Source organism: Otolemur garnettii, unplaced genomic scaffold (genome assembly GCF_000181295.1).
Source record: "Otolemur garnettii isolate 467f Iridium unplaced genomic scaffold, OtoGar3 scaffold00007, whole genome shotgun sequence".
Taxonomy (NCBI): domain Eukaryota; kingdom Metazoa; phylum Chordata; class Mammalia; order Primates; family Galagidae; genus Otolemur; species Otolemur garnettii.
The window spans coordinates 17,327,512-17,348,842 of NW_003852402.1; the positions used below are offsets into that span (position 1 = coordinate 17,327,512).

General features: G+C 39.1%; 1 protein-coding gene across 2 annotated transcripts in view; it reads right to left on the reverse strand.

Annotated features, from left to right (window-relative positions):
* HCFC2 (host cell factor C2) overlaps positions 1–20,369 on the reverse strand; it is a 31,512-nt gene extending 11,143 nt beyond the window's left edge. For both annotated transcript variants that reach the window (XM_003783291.3, XM_023509401.1), the window contains exons 1-9: positions 20,106–20,369; positions 18,495–18,643; positions 17,196–17,356; positions 12,238–12,446; positions 11,130–11,214; positions 9,207–9,313; positions 8,910–9,098; positions 2,340–2,507; positions 1,616–1,668 (exon numbers count right to left, since the gene is read on the reverse strand). In XM_003783291.3, coding sequence (XP_003783339.1) covers positions 1,616–1,668; positions 2,340–2,507; positions 8,910–9,098; positions 9,207–9,313; positions 11,130–11,214; positions 12,238–12,446; positions 17,196–17,356; positions 18,495–18,643; positions 20,106–20,268 — 1,284 coding nt within the window. In that variant the 5' untranslated portion in view covers positions 20,269–20,369. The remainder of the gene's footprint in view (positions 1–1,615; positions 1,669–2,339; positions 2,508–8,909; positions 9,099–9,206; positions 9,314–11,129; positions 11,215–12,237; positions 12,447–17,195; positions 17,357–18,494; positions 18,644–20,105) is intronic.
* Between the last annotated feature and the right edge of the window lie 962 nt (positions 20,370–21,331).

The window sequence follows — 21,331 nt, forward strand, 5'->3', positions numbered from 1 at the left end:
GCACACAGAGCCAGAGAAATTCCTCTCCCCTATTCTAACTGAAGATAGGAAATAGGTAGGAAGGTTGAAATGTGAGGCTGTATATTATAGTGACACAAAAAAAAGTGTAAGGAGAGGTACCCAGATTGAAAACAGGAGGTAAGTGAACATCTACATGGTAAACACACAGATATCTCCCTCCAATTCCCATCGCGGATGGAAAATATAGTATTCATGGGATGCAAAAACCATGGACCTGGAGGCCCGAGTTTTCATATCCACAGGTACACAACACCAAGTGTAAGATAAGAGTATGCTTACATTTTGGTATCCACTGGGCATCCCAGAACCAATCCCCCACAAATACCAAGGAATGACTATCAACGTTAAATACTGAAAGAAAGCTACAAGAGTTGAAAGTGGTTGTTCCGAAGCAGGAAGCAGAGGCAGGCAGGCACAGGGTAGAAAGCTACTGCTGTTCATCATGAGCCCTATAGTACCATCTAAATTTGTGATACGCACATACAAGGTGGCCATAAAGTTCATGTGCAATTTTAAAATCAAGCAAAATAATTGATGTCTACTAAATAAGCTATTCACAAATAAACTATATGAGATTTACCAGTAACAGCCTCTTCCTTACATACTGTAAGTGTGACACGACATATTTCCTGACATACATCTTTTCTGTATATTACTGGTCCTCAGTCATGCCTAGAATGTGAAAACCTACACCTACATCACTTTCCTTGAAGAGTCTATTGATGTAAACAGCAGTTTTCCAGAAAAAAATAATGAATCTGAGTAATGTTATTCATTAGTCCCCACAAAGACATACTGTGAAGTACTTTGTAAACGAGAAATAACCTCACATACACAGGTGCTCAATTTAGCAACTGATATTCTTTGGAAAACAAAATACATAATAAAAAATATATTTCACATATATTTGTAAAGTACCTCTTTAGAAGTTTAAAATGTATATGACATTTAGAAATGGAAAAATACAGACATATAAGTATAAATTATAATAAATTAGTCTGTTGTTCTATGTAATGAAGATAAGCTTCTCTTGACCAGGGGTTTTCAATTCAGGCTTCTGTCACAACAATCTGTGAAGCTTTCTTTAAAAACAGAGCCTTGGCTTGGTGCCTGTGGCTCAAGTGGCTAAGGTGCCAGCCACATACACCTAAGGTGGCGGGTTCGAATCCAGCCTGGGCCCGCCAAACAACAATGATGGCTGCAACCAAAAAAACAGCCGGGCGTTGTGGCGGGTGCCTGTGGTCCCAGCTACTTGGGAGGCTGAGGCAGGAGACTCACTTGAGCCCAAGAGTTGGAGGTTGCTGTGAGCTGTGATGTCACGGCACTCTACCCAGGGGGACAGCTTGAGGCTCTGTCTCAAAAAAAAAAAACAAAGAAACTCAAAAAAAAACAGCCTCCTGGATTTTGCTTCACTAGCTCAGGTGAAAAACTTGGGCATCTGTGTATATGTTTGTGTGTGTGTGTGTTTATCTCAAAGATAATTCCGATGTACAGCCATGGTTAAGGACCCATCTCCTAGAGTCATATGCTAAAACTCAAGGAAATTGAGACCATAACTATAAATATTCATATGATTACAAACTTTTAAACTTACGCTGTTAGAAACGATGCTATTACTGCCTTGTCTGTGAAGGTCCATCCTGACTCCTGTAAGAATGAGAAAGTTCACACTGATATGCTCTTAATTAGCTTAAAGAAAATATATCATAACCAAATATTTTTCAAAGTTACATATTAAGGTTAAAAAAAGTAGTACATTGGACGGCGCCTGTGGCACAAAGGAGTAGGGCTCCAGCCCCATATGCCAGGGGTGGTGGATTCAAACCCAGCCCCGGGCAAAAACAGCAAAAAAAAAGAATGTTCATAAAACAAAAAAGGAAATACAGTGGTAGTATCTTTATCGAAATATATCTGTTTTTTAATAGCTTAAGTTGATTGAAATCCTCTCTGGAAAAATGCATAAAATTAAACTTGCTTTTACTCTCCAAGTGTCTGTTTAGTTAAAAATACTCTCGAAAAAAGCTGAAATATATATGAAAGTAAATTAAAACCATCTGTTAAAGAAATATATCAAAAAAGAAAGTGCATCAGAATGAACTACAGAATAAATATTCTATTCTACAAGTCTGTAAGTTCTACTACATCATAATGGTAAGATAGCCAAGTTTCAAAGTGGAAACTCAACATATTTGATTCACCAGGCATGAGCCATAATATAATAAAATTTCTTAAAGCAAGCCTAATCAGAGTTTTCTACGGTATCTTTTTTAAAAGTATATGAGCCTATATACTTTCATTAAGTATGAAAATTATGTTACCTTGCAAATTTGGTGCCACTGAAGAATCTGATGATGTAGCTTGGTATGGCAAATCTGTATTCAACTGCAGAAGATAGCCCTCAACTGTAGGCACTTCATCCCATTTGACATGAAAAGAATTGGTAGTAGCTTTGATCAGTTGTACTTGTGATGGTGCTGATGGTTTTTCTAAAGAACAATATTGATATGATAGATTTAAGTTTTCAGTGCTTAGCTTGTGTAAACTGGAGCTTTGAAATCATGAGCAACAACAATTTCATCTGTTTACCAAAAGAAGGAAAATGTACTCAGATAAGCACAGCCACCATAGGTCAAATAAAAAGTTTAGAGTTGCCATTCCACTTACTTAATTCCTTATATAAATAAATCTACAAATGAATCTAGTACCAAACTACCATTTTTCTAGACTCAGAAAAATGTTTAATCCTAAAAGGAGTTGGGATGGGGCAAATATTTTATGTTTATAGCTTACACTATTTTACCTTCTTCACAAAGTCTAATATTTTTAAATTTATGAGCCAATTCTCAGCTAATAACACACAAGCTAGAAATTCTATTAATGCGAGCAAAGAAGACTTGAACATGGTATTTTGGAAAAATATGAAATTTGTAAGTCTGTAAATTCATCCCTATAGAATAAGTATAATACCTATCTCATTTTTAAAGTATTCTTTAGAGTAGTGGGTCAGTAAACTACAGTCCATGGGCCAGATTCAGGTCATTTGTTTACATATTGTCTGTGGCTGCCTTCCTATTGCCACAGCAGAGCTGGGTAGTTACAACAGAGACCACAAGACCTACAAAGCATAAAATATTTACACTCTGGCCCTTTACAGAAAAAAAATTTGATGACCCTGTTTTAGAGGATACGTAAGTCTAATTCCTTCAACTATTCCCATGTAAATTCCTCCATGATCCTAGTCACAATCCAGTTTATTTATGTTCTCAAAGTAAGACAACCCAGACTTGAACAAAAGGAGTAAGAGGCTAAATCTATGAGAAGTTATATGAAGAATAAAGAAAACAGGAGGTTTCAAATCAATAAAATAAATCAAGAAAATTCCCTAGAACTGAAGAACTGAAAGTGTTCACTGAGTGCTGAGCACAATGGATACAAAGTACACACAACAAAGCAAATCATTAGGAAACTTAAATAGTGGGGACAAGAGAAAAATTCTAAAAGCTTCCAGACAAAGGAAAGGAGGGAAAAGTCATGCTCTAAAAGACCAAAAATCAGTATTGATCTGGATTTCTCAACAAAAACACTGGAAACTTGGCTTGGAGCCAGTAGCACGGTGGCTATGGTGCCAGCCACCTACACCAAGGCTAGTGGGTTCGAACCTGATGCGGGCCAGCTAAACAATGACAACTGCAACAAAAAAATCCAGGTGTGTGGCGAGTACGTGTAGTCTCAGCTACTCGGGAGGCTGAGGCAAGAGAATCGCTTTAGCCCAAGAGCTGGAGGTTGCTGTGAGTTGTGATGCCACCGCACTCTATTGAGGACGAGATAGTGAGACTCTGTCTCAAAAGAAAAAAAAAAAAGAACACTGGAAGCTTGACTATAAAAGAAAAATGCTTCCAAAACTCTGAAGGATGATGATTTTCAGTATAAAATTCTATTTCTATTCAAAGCGCCAATTAAGTGAGAAGGAAGACATTTTCAAACAATGCAAGATTTTTTTAAAAAGTATCACCTGTGCACCCTTTTCATTGGGTGGGTTTCACAAAAAATAAGGAAGTAAGCTAAGAAAAGGAAAACTATGGGATCCAGCAAACAGTAAACCCAGCATAGATGAGAGGCAAAAGACAGCCCTAGGGAGAGGGAGACTCTATCTCTCCATGATGATAGTTTCAGTTTTTAAGGGTAGCTGTGCTTAATTTTTAAGGGCAACCATTTTAAGATTACAGCAGGACAGCTTTCTTCAAGATGATAAAGTTTGATAGAATATCTGATGCATCTAACCTTAACAAGAGAAGATTTAAACAAATAATAGAGAGTATAGATTGAATTAACGGCACATACAGACAGATCTAAAACAAACAAATAAAACTGACAATTATTACTTCATGACAAATAAAAAAATATGCCAGGAAGATTCAACTATGACTAGTATTTATATAGTCATAATTGAAACATTGAATACTTATTTAACAAAATTATGGTGTAATCATATTGAGAGAATAGTGGTTAGGGAAGGCGCATGGGCGAAGAGTGAGGAAAGGTAGGAAGAAGAGCTAAATCCTCAACTTCCACAGTAGAAAGTGTAACATGCCTAAGCTGAAAAAAAAATCACATAACAATGTATGAGTGTGATATACAGACATGGAAATAAATATCCAAAGAATCATTTAACAGAGCCGAGAATAGATGCTTATAAAGCAAGAAAAATGTAAGGAAGGTTGGAGCAAATGACTGCTATTTTTTGAGACAGAGTTTTCACCTTGTTGTTCTCGCTAGAGTGCTGTGGCATCACAGCTCATAGCAACCTCCAACTCCTGGGCTTAGGTGATTCTCTTGCCTCAGCCTACCGAGTAGCTGGGACTACAGGAGCCCGCCACAAAGCCCGACTATTTTTTGTTGCAGTTTGGTCAGGGCTGAGTTCAAACCCACCACCCTCAGACTATGGGCCCAGTGCCCTACCCACTGAGCCACAGATGCCACTCTGCTATTTTTCATTAAAAAGCCTATAACTCGGCTCGGCACCTGTGGCTCAAGTGGCTAAGGCGCTAGCCACATACACCCAAGGTGGCAGGTTCAAATCCAGCCCAGGCCCGCCAAACAACAACAGCTGCAACCAAAAAATAGCCGGGTGTTGTGGCAGGCACCTGTGGTCCCAGCTACCTGGGAGGCTGAGGCAGGAGACTTGCTTGAGCCCAGGAGTTGGAGGTTGCTGTGAGCGTGATGCCATGGCACTCTACCCAGGGGGAACAGCTTGAGGCTCCTGTCTCAAAAAAAAAAAAAAAGCGTATAACTCTCTTAAATGATATCAAATGCACAAATTTTAACTAAAAGTGAAAAAAAGACAAGATGAAGAACCTTTACCTCCCCTCAAAATTGATGCTAACTTATGTTAACTTTTGCTTGGTGTCTGAAACCTTTTATGAAAATGTTCATGGAAAAACTGTCCATTCAGATACAACAGTTTTTTACCCTACTAAATTACAGATCCCTTAGACAACCTGGTTAAAGTTATATGATCCCTACAGAGAAAACTTCATACATATACACTTTTAATCCAATCTCACAGAATTGAAATTCAACCTCAGACTTCAGTTAATTCCCAATTTCAAAGAATCAATAAGGTGAATTTTCTGTATTTATTTCTTGTTTGCTAGCATGTGCTTTTTCCATAGAAATCATAGTTTCTAGCTTAGTTGTTCCATTACTTTTTTCATTTATATTAATTTTATTTTATACATATATATGTATATATATGTACACATATATATACACTAGTGGTTCTCAACCTTCCTAATGCTGTGGCCCTTTAATATAGTTCCTGTGAGTTGTGGCCCACAGGCTGAGAACCACTGATATACACACTTTTTTTTTTTTTTTATTGCAGTAGGGTTTCACTCTGTTGCCCTGGCTAAATTGCAGTGGTATGGTCAGAGCTCACTACAGCCTCAAACTCCTGGGATCAAGCAATCTGCCTTCCTCAGCCTCTCAAGTATCTGTGACTATAAGCACACATCACTACACTTGGCCAATTTTCTTATTTTCTATATTTCTGTTTCACTATATTGCCTATGGTGGTCTCAAACTCCTGGTCTCAAGAGATCCTTACTCCTTAGCTTCCCCCAAAGTACTGGGATTACTGAGCCACTATGCTCAGCCTTTATTTTAATATTAAGCTATTTTTACTTTATAAAAATAATATATGCTATTCTTAAATATACAGATAAGGAAAAGAGAAAGGCTTTGGAGAAAATACTTAATCTCAGCTTTCAGATACTACATTGCAATGCAGCCTTCCAAATTTTCTATTTATAACTTAAAAAAAAACTAGAGTCATAGATATGTTTTATTATCTGCTTTCTCACATAATATCACATACTAACGTCTCCAAATCTAATTTCTCTACTGGACTCCAGATTTGTTTATTCATTCAACTCCCTACTTAATCTTCTTTCAGACTTAGCATGGTCTAAACGGAACTCTTAATTTTGTCCACAAAGGCATTTTCTCTTCATCTTCTCCATCTCAGTAAATTATTCATGCTAAAAACTTCACCCTCCTTTCTTCCTTTTCTGTCACCTGCTACACTCAACCTATTAGCCAGTTCTGCCAACAAGAGCTCCAAAATATATCCTGTATTTATCCATTCCTCTCCTTCTTTTTTTTCTTTTTTTGAGACAGAGTCTCACTTTGTTGCCCTCAGTAGAGTGCTGTGATGTCACAGCTCACAGCAACCTCCAACTCTTGGGCTCAAGTGATTCTCTTGCCTCAGCCCCCCAAGTAGCTGAACTATAGGCACCCACCACAATGCCTGGCTATTTTTAGAGATGAGGTCTTGCTTTGGCTCACTCAGGTTGGTCTTACAGCAATCCACCTGCCTTGGCCTCCCAGAGTGCTGGGATTACAGGCATGAGCCACTGCGCCCAGTCGATTCCTCCCTTTATCCATTGTCTTCTCTGAGTAAGATAGTTCTTTGACTATAAGAGTCTCTAATTTGTCTCCCTGTGTGCAATTTATTTTTCACACAACTACTAGTGACCATTCCAAAAGTTCATCAAATCAAATCATATCTCTCCTTCAAACTCATATATAACTTACCATTGTACTTTAAAAATACTTAACCTAGCCAGGCATGATGGCTCACCTCTATAATTCTAGCACTCTAGGAGGCTAAGGTGGGTAGATTGCTTGAGCTTAGGAGTTTGAGACCAGCCTGAGCAAGAGCAAGACCCAGTTACTTGGGAGACTGCAGCAAGAGGATCACATGAGCCCAAGAGTTTGAGGCTACTATGAGCTAGACTGATGCACCCTACATAGGACAACAGAGTAAGACTTGGTCTTAAAAAATATAATGTAAACTCTACCATCAAGGCCTTCTACTCTCTCCTTTTTGTTTACTCAGTTCAAATCTGCTCCTGAAAATGCCTAAAATGGGAATACTTGCTGTTTGCTCTTCCTGCAGTGGTTTCCCCAGTCTTTTATACAGCACCTTCTCACATTCAAATCACATCTCATATATCTCATATATCATTTTTTTTTTTTTTGTTCTCCTCTGTAGAGTGCTATGGCATCACAGGTCACAGCAACCTCAAACTCTTAGGCTTAAGTGATTCTCTTGCCTCAGCCTACCAAGTAGCTGGGACTACAGGTGCCCGCCACAACGCCCAGCTATTTTTTGTTGCAGATGTCTTTGTTGTTTAGCTGGCCCGGGCTGGGTTTGAACCTGCCAGCCTCAGTGTTTGTGGCTGACGCCATAACCACTGTGTTACAGGTGCTGAGCCAACCATATGTCATTTCATCACAGAGGCCTTTTCTAACTTTTACTCTGAAGCAGCATCTGCTCTCCATTTCCAGTACCTCCCATCACTATCTCAGGTCTTCATGTGCTTACAAGAAACACCACTTACTCTGTTTGATTATGGCTTGTTATCCCCCTGCCCTCACACCCTTTCAGAATGTAGATTCTTTGACAGCAGGGACATTATCAATCTTGTTCACTCTTGTATTCTCAGCATTTAGAACAATTCTTACTACACAGCTGTTAATCAACACATATTTATAGAAAATGGCTATGAATTCCACATTAAATAAATTTTGGTGCTCTATACTTTTTTAAAAAAATTTATTTTGGAATAATTTTAAATTTGCAGAAAAGTTGCAAAGACAACATAGTACTGCTGTAACCCATAACTCCAGCTTCCCCCAAATTTACAAATTTGTTAAAACTAAGAAATTACCATTGGTACAATACTATTCACTCAACTACAGACCACTCAGATTTCACCAGTTTTGCAATTAATGGCTCTTTTTGTTTTAGAATCAAATCCAGAATATCACATCGCATTTAGTCATCGTGTCCCCTTAATCTCCTCTAATTTGTGACTATTTCTTAGTCTTTCCTTGCTTTTCATTACTTTGAAACTTTTGAAGAGTACTGCTCACATATTCCATATAATTTCTAGAATGCACTTCAATTTGGGTTTGTCTGATATCTTCTCGTGATTAGGATTATGGATTGGGAGCATGAATTTTTGAGGAGTACCACAGAGGTGAAGTAGCTACTTATTAACATGATATCAGGGGGATAAGTTATATCCAAATGCCATCACTAGTCACAGTAACCTTGTTCACTTGATTAACCTGCTTGCAGGTTTCTTTTTCCTTTTCCATGCTCTACTCTCTGGAAAGGAGCCTCTAAATCCAGCTTACACTCAAGGAGAGAGGAACTAATATACTCATGTGGAGTGGAGAGTATCTACATATATCATTCCTGCCATTCATTTTTAATTACAGGAAAGAGAGGCAGTGGCATTTACTTTAAGTCTCAAAAGACAGGTGTTATTTGAGTATTTACCTAAAAAAAGTTTTATTTGTTAAATACTCTTACCTACCAGTATCAAGATACCAAAGATCCTTGCAGCAAACCTGACTATTAAGTGCTTTTTTGTAGCCATCTCTTCCACTCCAAAAATACAAACGTGTGCCAATTGCAACAGCACAGTGTCCAGCTCTCGGTCTTGGTCTTGAATTTTTTTTATCTTCCTGAGAATCTGATACTAGGGTGGTCCATTCTGCTGTATCTAAAAAGAGAAATATCCACAGCTATTCTATTTTTCTTAAACAACAAAACAACTAAAGTTATTTTTATTAATAACTTTATTTTGATGAGTAACTCTTAAAAGACTTACCCAGATTTAGGTAAGAAAATGAACTGGTACATCTCCATTCACAATCATGAGGTGAAGTCTCAATATTTTCCCCCTTATGTGGAACCCATCCACCAAAAATGTACATCCTGAACAGCAGCAAAACAAACAAACAAGAACATAAAGTAGCTGACTTAATTTTGCCTTTTGAATTTAAAATGCTAAGAATAATAGGATTAAATTCCATATTTGACTCACAACTTCAGAACTATTCACTCACTTATCACTGTCAAGGTAACGGGAATAAGAAGATGAATAAAATAGTCTCCTTTTAAGTGTTAACAATGTTATAAAGCAATAGAGAATCAAAATTATTTCTCTCTGGCAAGTTACTTAAAGTGAGAAATATTTCAATTATAATACATTAGAAAATCACAACTGTTTATAATAGGGTACCTAGGCAGAAATGTGCCCAAATGATCTATGATATCCAAGGCAAACTTAGAATTGTATGCATATAGGGCAGCACCTGTGGCTCAAAGGAGTAGGGCGCCGGCCCCATATGCTGGGGGCAGCAGGTTCAAACCCAGCCCCGGCCAAAAAAAAAAAAAAAAGAATTGTTATGCATATAGCAGCTAAAGAGGATTAAATTTCATAAAACTTTGGTCATTAATTATCACTTAAATAAGAAATCTTTAACTGTGCCTCAGGGCCCCAAGAGTTTTTTTTGTGTGTGTGTGTGACAGAGTTTCACTCTGACACCCTGGCTGGAGTACACTGGTGGTGTCATAATCAGAACTCACTGCAGCCTCAAATTCCTGGGCTCCAGCAATCCCTTAGGAGTTCTTGAGTTGAGCTAATGACTGCTGAAGAGAAAGGCTCATTAGGCATGTGATCTTATGCCAACTAGAGCTCTTTTTTAAAAAATCTACTTTACATATTGGGGGTCCAATGGAAAATTTCCTTTTAGACAAGGGCTCTTCTGTTAAAAAAAAAAAAAAAAGTATAAGATTTCATTTAAATGTAAAGAGTATTCTGTCTGGTTTTGAGGAAATTTTTTAAAAAGAACTAGTGAGGTTCTAAATTTTAATACTAGTTTCCTAAAACATTGCATTTAAGGTAAAATCCCTACACTAGAAAATACTTCATTAAATTCTATTTAAACAGTACTCCTAATTGTGGCAAATTGTTGCACAAATAAGGAAACTGTTGTTGATGGCTGTGGCTGCTAACCTTGATAGTGTGTACCTGTATGTACAAGGAACTGTTCTAAGCATTTTATATTGTACTAAGCCATTTATTCTTCATGAAGACTTGTAAACTAAGTTTTACTTTAATCCACATTATATACTTGAGGAAACTGAGGTGCAGACAAATTAATGTTACTTGTCCCAGGTCATACAGGACAAGCACCAAAGTGAAGACTTGAATCCGAGCTATCTGGTAAGTATCAGTATGTGCTTGAGTACAAATCAGGCACTGCCGAATATATTAATATGTAGAAAGAAATCTTGAGGTAGGCGTGCCGAACCTGTTGGCAGAGGACAAATCAGTTTGACAACCCTGCCTTTGCATTTCCGTAATGCCTACTTTGTTCAAGGCACTGTGAGGAATGCAAAGAAGTAAAAGAGATAGCACGAAAGGAAAATGACACGCTAAGTATATATTTTAGCTTCTGTAGACAAATTATTTTAACTTTAATAAGCACAATCAAACTTTGTTAAATTTAATAATTCTGCCAAGAAAATAGTATTGTGAGGAATATGAAGTAAAAAAGAGCAGGAAAAGAAAATAGCACACTAAGTATTTTAGCTTCCATAGACAAATTACTTTAGCTTCAGTGAGCACAACAAAACTTTATTAAATTTAATCATCTATTTTCAAAAAAACTAGCAACATGATTCGTCTTTGTGGGCATCTTTTTTAAGTTGGTTTTCAAAAAGCAAAATACAAAAAACACCATACTTGTTTCCTATAAGACTGGCTGTATGAAGGCTTCGTGGAAGTGGCACTGTCCCTCTAGTTTCTAGTTTTGACCATGACATGGTTTCTAAAAGCAAAAATAATTATATTAGCAATCTGATCTAACAACAGGAAATTACAACTTTGTAATTTTTTAAAATAAAACAAGGATTTATCAAAATGAAGCAAAAATATTTTAAAACAGTTATTGGACCTTCATCTTAAAATAAACATTTCCAGCTGACATAAATTGCCAATCAGAAATCTACTTACACTTGAATATTAGTACAGTCAGCCCTCTGTATTGGTGGGTCTTTTGTCTGTGGATTTAACCAACCATGGATTAAAAATATCTAGAAAAAAATTAAGTCTGTACTGAACATACACAGACTTTCTTTTCCCTGTCATCATTCCCTCAGCAATACAGTGTAACAAACATTTACATAGTATTTACATTGTATTAGGTATTACAAGTACTCTAGATGTCACTTAAAGAATACAGTGGACAAACACTATGCTCCATTTCTAATGGAGAAGTACACTTAGGGTGCCATTAATTTTGAATTAAGAACAATACTAGGGATCTTACCATTTTAAAGAAGAGCACATTATGTAGAAGATAGTCAAAGGTGAGAGGCACACTACTTTCCAATCATTCATTCCTAGGATCCCTTTACAAAAACTACCTACATGGTTTTTACATTCAGGTATAATATATTGCTAATGATATATTTCTTACAGATTGGGTAATCATATGAAATTATCATCCCCAGTAGGCCATTTTTCAGTGTGAAAGTAGTATGTAATATTGATAATTACATGGGACAATAAGTACAAGTCAGGACTATCCCAGGCAAACCAAAATATATGGTAACCCTATTTACAGAAAGCACAAGAGAGTTAATATTATCATAAATTAGGTATTCATTTGTTCAACCTGATTTATTTTGTCATTCATAATACATCTCAGGAGCCCCTGGGGCTACAAGTGCTGGTTATAATCTGAGTACAACTCAATAAATACTGCAATCAAAAATATTTTTGAAAGCATTTTTTTAATTTGCCCTATTCCTCATAACCAATTCCTGAATCCGAATCAAGTTAAGCTTACCTAAGTCAAGTTGCCATAGGTCATCCAGGCGAGCACCACACATTCCGCCAAAAACATACATTTTAGGACTTCCAGAATCTTTTTTGCAGTATATAACAGCTGTATGGGATTCTCTTGGAGAAGGCACAACCCCTTTAGTCACAGGGATGCTCCACCCCACAACACCTGAACCATGCTGCAGCTCCAACTCATAGAAATCATTTAAATATCTAGGATATCATAAAAGAAATTAAAACATTCAGATAATACACACCCTTTACTTGCGTTTTGTTTCGATTTTTATTTTTTTATTTTATTCATTTATTTTTTGAGACAGAGCCTCAAGCTGTTGCCGTAGGTAGAGTGCCGTGGCATCACAGCTCACAGCAACCTCTAACTGCTGGGCTTAATCGATTCTCTTGCCTCAGCCTCCCAAGTAGCTGGGACTACAGGCGTCCACCACAATGCCCGGCTATTTTTGGGGTGCAGCCGTCATTGTTTGGTGGGCCCAGGCTGGATTCGAACCTGCCAGCTCAGGTGTATGTGGCTGGCACCTTAGCCGCTTGAGCCACAGGCGCCGAGCCTGTTTCTATTTTTAAAGATAATGTATGAAAAATTAATATAGTATAGAAAGGTATTAGGAGGGCAAAAACCCCAGAACTCAATCATTTAACACACATTTATCTTACTATGTACCAGGCAGTGTTTAGAGGCTCATTAGCAAACAGAAGAGTTAAAAAATCAATGGCAACTGAGAGCATATGTAGTCACACAGGGTACAAACTCAGCTGAGTTTGTCCTAGGACATTCCAGTTGAGGCATCAGACATGAGAGTAACAATTCAACCCTTTTCATCTGAGGGCCCAGCCATCTCTGCTGCGTCCTTCCTGAATTCCTAATCCACAGAATCCATGAGCATAATAAAATGGTTATTAGTCTGTGTCATTAACTTATTTTTTTGGTGTAACTAACTTTTGGGGTAGTTTATTACATGGCACTAAATAACCAGAACAGTCACTATTGAAAATATTGGCTCGGTGCCTATAGCTCAACCGGCTAAGGCGCCAGCCATGTACACCTAAGGTGGCGGGTTCGAATCCCCAGCCCGGACCCGCCAAACAACAATGACGGCTGCAACCAAAAAATAGCCGGGCGTTGTGGCGGGCGCCTGTGGTCCCAGCTACTTGGGAGGCGGAGGCAGGAGACTCGCTTGAGCCCAGGAGTTGGAGGTTGCTGTGAGCTGTGAAGCCATGGCACTCTACCCAGGGGGATAGCTTGAGGCTCTGTCTCAAAAAAAAAAAAAAAAGAAAAAAGAAAATATTTTGGTAAATATCCTTTAAGACACCTCTATGAATATCCGCATATGGATAAGTGAGGCACACAACATTTGTAACTTTTTTTTTAATGTAATAGCAATGTCCTACATAGCTTTTTTCACTTTAGAAATTAGAACTAAACTTCTTACCTGTGATAAGAGTTTTTCTAAGTTTTGGGCAAAGTGACTTTTTAAGGAATCTATCTCCTACTAAATTATTATTCAAGTATGAGGGCAATATTATAACATTTTAGTAGACACTTGTTTTGGAAAAAAAAAAATCTAAGATGTTATCTAGGAAAAAGAAAAAGAAATCCAAGAAAAAATAAGAGAAATAGCAGTATGAAAAAAATAGTTATATATGGTTATTATTTTTTTAAATTTTAATTTTTTTTTCTTGCATTCTTCAAGTCCTTAATATATTGTTACATTTAATTGATGTCCATAATTGTACATCAGAAAGACTTAAGTATAGAAATTTTAAAAAGGTAATTCTTTCACATTATAACCTGGAATAATAATCAAGAATACATGGAACATACAGAAAAAACAGGTAGGCAAGGGGCGGTGCCTGTGGCTCAGTGAGTAGGGCGCCAGCCCTATATACTGAGGGTGGCAGGTTCAAATCTGACCCGGCCAAACCGCAACAAAAAAATAACCAGGCATTGTGGTGAGTACCTATAGTCCCAGCTACTCGGGAGGCTGAGGCAAGAGAATCACCTATGCCCAGGAGTTGGAGGTTGCTGTGAGCTGTGTGACGCTGCCACAGCACTCTATGGAGGGTGATAAAGTCAGACTCCATCTCTAAAAATAAAAGAGGTAGGCAAAAGAATGCTAAAAGTAAAGATAGCAAGTTATTCTGAAGAATGACAAGACAATTTTAGTTTAAGTGTGTGTGTTAATTTCAGAACAACTAAAGGAAGCACAAAATTAGCACATATCACTTTCAAATCACTAGAGGGAAAGGCACTGGGAAGCATAAAGTTAGCATGTATAACTTTCAAATCACTAAAGAGAGAAAAACAATAAATCAAGAAAAAGTAAAAAAAGGGAAAAATAAGCCAAGTATAGTGTATGGAAAGCAGTTGATGAGATGGTTTTTAAAAAAACATCATATGCAATATCAAAAGCAATTCCACTGCTAACTCACTAACCAAGTCATGAAAACATTCTCAAAGACCTGTATGTAAATGTTCATGGGAGCATTATTCATAAACACTAAAAACTGAAAATAATCCAAATGTCCGTCAAGTGATGGATAAACAAAATGTGGTATGTCCATACAGTAGATGTTTTCATCACTGAACAGGAAAAAATATCTGATATATGCTACAACATGGATGAATCTCTAAAACATTATGCTCAGTGAGAAAAGCCAGATGCAGAGAGGCCAGGCACAGTGGCTCACACCTGTAATCCTATCACTCTGGGAGGCCGAGATGCGTGGATTGCACTAACTGTGCTAGCTTTTGAAAAAGGCTTTTGTATATACTTACTTGCCTCCTCACACAGCATAATCTTGAGAAGCTTGCCCCATTATAACAATAACCTAATACAAGTTGACTAATACAATATGTTCCATGAAAAAGGTCTCCAAAGATGTATATCAAATTGGATTGTGTATTGACCTATGAAAGGGGACAGTGATGTTGTAAAGACATTGCATACTTTCTGAGTTCTTGAATTTTTTTTTTTTTTGAGACAGAGTTTTACTTTGTTCCTCTTGGTAGAGTGCCATAGCATCATAGCTCACAGTAACCTCAAACTCATGGGTTCAAGCAATTTTCCTGCCTCAGCCTCTTGAGGAGTTGGGACTATAGGCGCCCTCTACAAAGCCCAACTATTTTTGGAGATGGGGGTCTTGTTCTTGATCAAGCTGGTCTTGAACCTGTGACCTCAGGCAATCCATCCATCTAGGCCTCCCAGAGTGCTAGGATTACAGGTGTGAGCCACCTCACCTAGCCCTGAGTTCTTGAATTTTTGTAAGTACTATTTGTAAGACCGGTTTGATGAAAAAATTTTTAAAAGACATATGCTAAAAGCAAAAGTATTTGAATTATTGTGTTAGGATAATTTTTTTTTCCTTTTCTAGAGTTCCTAAACTTTCTCTGATATTTTAGTATAAGTGTATCTGTTATTTTTAGAAGGACATTATAATGATGATAACAACTATTGTATTATATGCTATGGCTACTTGCAAGTGCTTTCAAAACTACAATAACAATCTTATTTAGCTATCACAATGATACTGTAAGATAGATAATTAATCATTCCCTTTCAAAGTGAAGGAAACAAGGCTTAGATTACTTGCTCTAAGGATACACATGGTGAACACTGAATCAGAAAACAGACCTTTGGACTCTAAATCTCCAAAGCTTGAGTGTTATAATGACAATGTGATCAAAACTATGTGACTATTATATAGAAACAGAGAATAAAACAGTGGTCACAGGAAATGGAGAAATGTAGGTCAGAGGATACAAGGCAGCTCAATAAGCAGGATAAACAAATGGAAGATCTAGTGTACCACATGAGGATGATAGTCAGCAATAGTGCACTGTATTCAGGATTTTTGCTAACTGAGCAAGCTATAGCCGCTCATAGAGGAGGTGACATTACATGCATCTTATAACATTACCTTATATACTTCAAATATACACAGTAAAATTTATTTAAAAAATAAAAAGAACTACACAGGATAATTCCTCAAAGGAATAAGGGGTTCTCTGCAATCAAAACCAACATTATCTATATAACAGGGGTTAATAATGTAGATAACTTCATTATCTACAACCTAATGTTAGCAAACTACACGCTGTGAATCAAATCTGCCTAATGGCTATTTTGTAAAAGTTTACTAGACAAAAATAAATAAACAAAAAACCTACTATGTGAAAAGGAATCAGGTAGTGGGTTAACTCTGCTTGAAAGAGGGAGTAAAGAATTTATTCTAAAATATTTGGTTGGCCAGGCACAGTGGCTCACACCTATAATCCTAGCACTCTGGAAGGCTGAGGAGGGTGGATCACCTGAACTCAGAAGTTCAAAGGCCGAAAAACAGCCAAGACCCATCTCTTTGCAGGGAGCTGTGGTGGGTACCTGTAGTCCCAGCTACTTGGGAGGCTAGAGCAAGAGGATCACTAGAGCCCAAGAGTTTGAGGTTGCTATGAACTATGATGCCACAGCACTCTACCGAGGGTGACAAAGTGAAACTATGTCTCCAAAAAAATAAATTAAATATTTGGTTAATGTGAATCACTCTAACAGCTTCTTGTACAAAACATGGAAATGACAGTCTTCATTTTATAGCCAGATTTTTGTCACCAAATTCCCAGAGAAACCTAATTTTAAAATATTCATTTGTTACTTTTTATTACCATTTATGACATAACTAAAGTACTTTATAGCTCAATATATTTAAATACATTGATATGAACAGTTGCATTAATATCAATTTAATAAGAAAAGACACAGTTTTGAAAAAAAATATATATATACACTCAAGGGCCTAAGAAAAACACAAACACACACAAATATGTTCATTGTTATGTTTAAATGAAGAAAGCTAAGCTTCCTCTCTTTCAAAAATTAAATATAGAAGAAATAAAGTATTCCTAACCTAAATCATAAAATAAGGATTTGCTCTGAAAAAGAGTTAGCATACCTGGGAACATTATTGTTTGAATCTTCACTTTCATTTGCCAGGCCACCAAACAAATAGCATTTGTTACCATACAAAGAGAAGCTATGTCCCAGCCGTGGACAAGGAGGTAAACCAGAACAAGGAGGATGAGGCTTCACTTTTTTCCATAACCAACGACTTGCCTAAAAAAGAGAATACAGTCAGACGAAACCAGGAAATCATTCCTGTATTGTCAATGGTACAACATCATATCAATATATTTTAATTCAAATTCTATCAGAAGGCTCTAATAAATTTTGGGGACAAACGAAAATAAGCATTTAACTTCTAGAATTGAAATATATGTTCCAACAGAAATCCAGGTTACTCTTCCATACTCACAGATTTCTGCAATAGCAGACTAAGCTTATATAATAAATGCTAATATCTGAAGTATTATCCAAATGAAAAATCATAAGTATTAAAGTTAAGGTTTATGTAGATTTTTTTTAATTAAATGTAATTTATACAGTTTTACTTTCTGAAATTAGTTCATTCATGAATGCCAAATATTCTAACCTTCAGATAACACAAAGCTCATTTAACAAATCAATCTCCAAAACTAATTCTCTAGCCACAGGTGTTTTCTTTAGTTGAAACTATTTTTGAAATGACTTGCATGTAGATAGATATAATACATCTACATCTGCCAATTAGCAGACACCCTCATGATCTCAGCCCTGGGGACATACTCACAAATATGGACAAAAAGTCAACTAGGAGTATGAATCTGGTTTAGTAAGAGAACCAGATTTAGAATGGTCATAGTGTTATCCTTCTTTTGTAGGTATTGCCGGGGGGGGGGGGGTTAGTAATTATTAGTCGGAGGGCGACAATTTCTATACACTAAAGCAGTGGTTTTCAAAGTATAGTCTGGGAACCAGCATCATTGGCTGAGAACTTGGTAGAAAATGCAAATTCTCATGCCTCCACTACCAACAAATACTGACTCAGAAGCTCTGAGAGGAGGCCCCAGAAATCTTTTCACAAGTCCTCCAGCTGCTTCTGTTGCAGGCTAAAGCTGAAGAATTACTGTACTAGGACATAATTTGTACAACTGATAAGTAACATCTCTTGATGCTACAAATGTTGCACTAGGTATACAAGAAAAAAAAACTTACATTAGAAACTTTGGCTTTTAAATGAAGCAGAAACATTTTCTTTGTGAAACTCATACTATTTTATCTATGCTAATGAAATATTTTGCAATCTTTTGAAGAATTATGAACAATGTCATTATTAAAGCCTCAGACTGAAATAACAAAATTTAAATACACTTACTTGCAACTCATATAACTCATTGCTGTATCTTCCATATTCAACCATTCCTCCAAATACTAAAATTCTGGTGCCATCACAGACAAATCCATGGGCAGCACAGCCTGGAGGGATATCTCCTCTGACAGCTGGTAGGAACCATTGATTTGTAACTAGTTGCCAAAATAAAATTAAAGCCAATTATAGCAAACAATATTTATCATATGATATGAGTATCATGCACTTTATACGTATCATCTGTATCACTGGTCTTCAACTGGGGATGATTCTTAGTTGTCACAGCTGGAGGAGCAGTGGTTAGCTAGCATCTGGTGAGTAAAAGCTAGGTATACTGCCAAACGTCTTACAACGTACAGGGCAGTAAGGGAAACCTCCCCCAAACAAAAAAATTGCATGGTCCAAAATGTCCATAGTGCTGCTGTTGAAACAGCCTGATCTATCTCATTTAATTTTTACAAGAACATTGCCAGGCATTATCATCTCCATTTTACAACTGAAAAATCTGAGACTTAAAAAGGTTTGGTAACTTTAGCGCTGATCCTGGGCAACTAGCAGAGCAAGCTTTAAACCAAGTCTAATTTGTCCCACAGCCAGTGATTTTACCCTACGTCAAATTGTCAATAACTTTTTAGCCTTATGTGGTGAGGCGCTGGGAGAAGGAAGGGGGTGAAAAAATAAAAATTTCACACTCCAGTACTTTGCTAACCTTTAAATGATCACTGTGATTAAGTTATTTGGTCATACAAACATTAGTGGTCATGACGCAGACCTAAAGTCTCGAAGTAGTCTCACACCAAGGGTAGAGATGTCTCGTTACAGCTGGAGTATCTGTGCGAAGAATGAAATTTCAATCCCCTTTCCATGCCACAGAGGTACTGAAAGGCATAGCCTCCATGACCACAGGTGCTTAAGTCTTGCACTGGCGCTCAACTTATGAAGTTCCCTTTCCGAGGACCAGTCCAGAAGAGCGCTGCACCGCTCAGCGTCCGCACGCACTCCGACTATGCAGAGATGAGGCCGGTCTCACCTGCTTCCCCGCCAGTTTATAGAGCTACCAATTGGGGAGGAGGGAGGAGGATTTCGGCTGCTATCCGCTAGATAGCGGGCTGTATTGGGGGTGAAAGTATCAGAAGGCCTCTCGTTATCTGTTCTTGCCCCTCTAAATTCTCTTCCTTTTCAGGAAGGCAGGTAGGCAAAGACGGGAAAGGTCCGTAGGAGCATTCTTTTGCAGTGGGTTTTGTTTTTTGAAAGGAGAGGGATCTTGGGACCTCGGAGTTGGAGACTTCGTGGAATAGACCAACCGGGTGGAAACAGTGTCTCTCTTGCCTAAGTCAGCCAGCACGACTGGGGCGGGGGCGTCCGGAACCGCCCTCCCGAGCACCAGGGCTCCCCGCTCAGCTCCATTCCGCCCCGTGGGCCCGGGGATACAGAGCTGCCGTCCGGGACACGGCGGGACCCCTGTCGCCCTGCCAGGCCGCGCTCTCCGTCGGCCGCCGCTCGAGAAAGCAATGACCGGGCGGTGACAGCTGTCAGGGCCGCGGCCGCAGCCTCGCCTCCCTCCCCTCCCCCTCCCGACTCCCTCAGGCTGCGCCGACCAGCCGCCGCCGCGCCTACCTGTGTTGTAGACGTGCAGCTCGTCCGCGATGCCTTCGTTGCCCCCTCCAAAGATGATCATCAGCTCCCGGATGGCCACGGCCCGGTGTCCGTGCCGGGCGCGGGGGACCGGCCCCGTGAAGGAAGAAACCCGCCTCCAGTTGAGGAGGCTGGGAGCCGCCATCTTCCCAACCCCCGCCCCTCTGCCCACAATGCACCGCGCCCTCTCCAGCGCCCGTCTCCCGGGGGAGGGCGGGGACCCGCCTCCAGCTGTGCCCGAGGCGTCACGTGACCGCGGATGCCCGGGGCCAGGCTGCAGGCCTGTGGGGTCCTAGCGGGAGAACCCCGCCCCTAGCACTGGCGACGTGGCCAGCCGGGCACCTGGGCAACAAGTCGTAGGGTGGAATGACATTTCCTGCCGACCAAGTCGCCCTCCCCACCCAGCACCTCCCGTTTGGTATTTTAGGGAGTAGGTACAGCATTTTCCTTTCTGTCCACATGAAATGAGCATCTTGGGATTCCGGTCTCCTTTCTATTCCCCGCCAGCGGTCGAGTCAGATCCTTGATGCAATTAGAACACGCAACCAGAGAACAGCTCAAGTAGAGGTCTCAAGGGCTGGGAGCCCAGGGAAGGGCCTGGGAAGGTCTGTCCTGGCCGAGGAGGATGCGGAGGGTGATGCCGAGGATGAGGGAGGGAGCCTGGACCGCGAGCCAGCTGCGACCGGGCGCCAGGAGCGCGCGGACTGGGGCTCGGGCCGCTAGAGGGAAGCCGGTGCTTAAGCTTCCCCTGGCAAATCCAGGTCAGGCTCGGCGGGTGCCCTGCCAAGAAGTTTAGGAACGGTGAGCCACGGAAGGTGTTTTTGGTTTGTTTGGTTTAAGCAGGTGAGAAATTATGTGTAGATTTGTTTTATTACTAGCTAACAACTGAGGGTTTTCCATAGCCAGGCACTATCCCAAGTAACTTACGCTGTATTAAGTCATACGATCCTTCTGACAATCCAGTGAGGTGCGTACTGCTATCTCCCTTTCATGGATAGGGAAATGAGGCCCAGAGCAGTAATGTTCTGACGAACACACAGAAAAAAGATTGGGAAAAACATTGGGGCCAGGATTCAAACAAAGGGCTTCTGATTCCAGAGCCCCTTACCCCTAACCATGACACAATACTGCCTCTGATAGCAGTCATACGCATCCCTTTATAAGGCCCGGCTGCCTTGTGATTTGTTATCTGAATAACATCCAAAAAG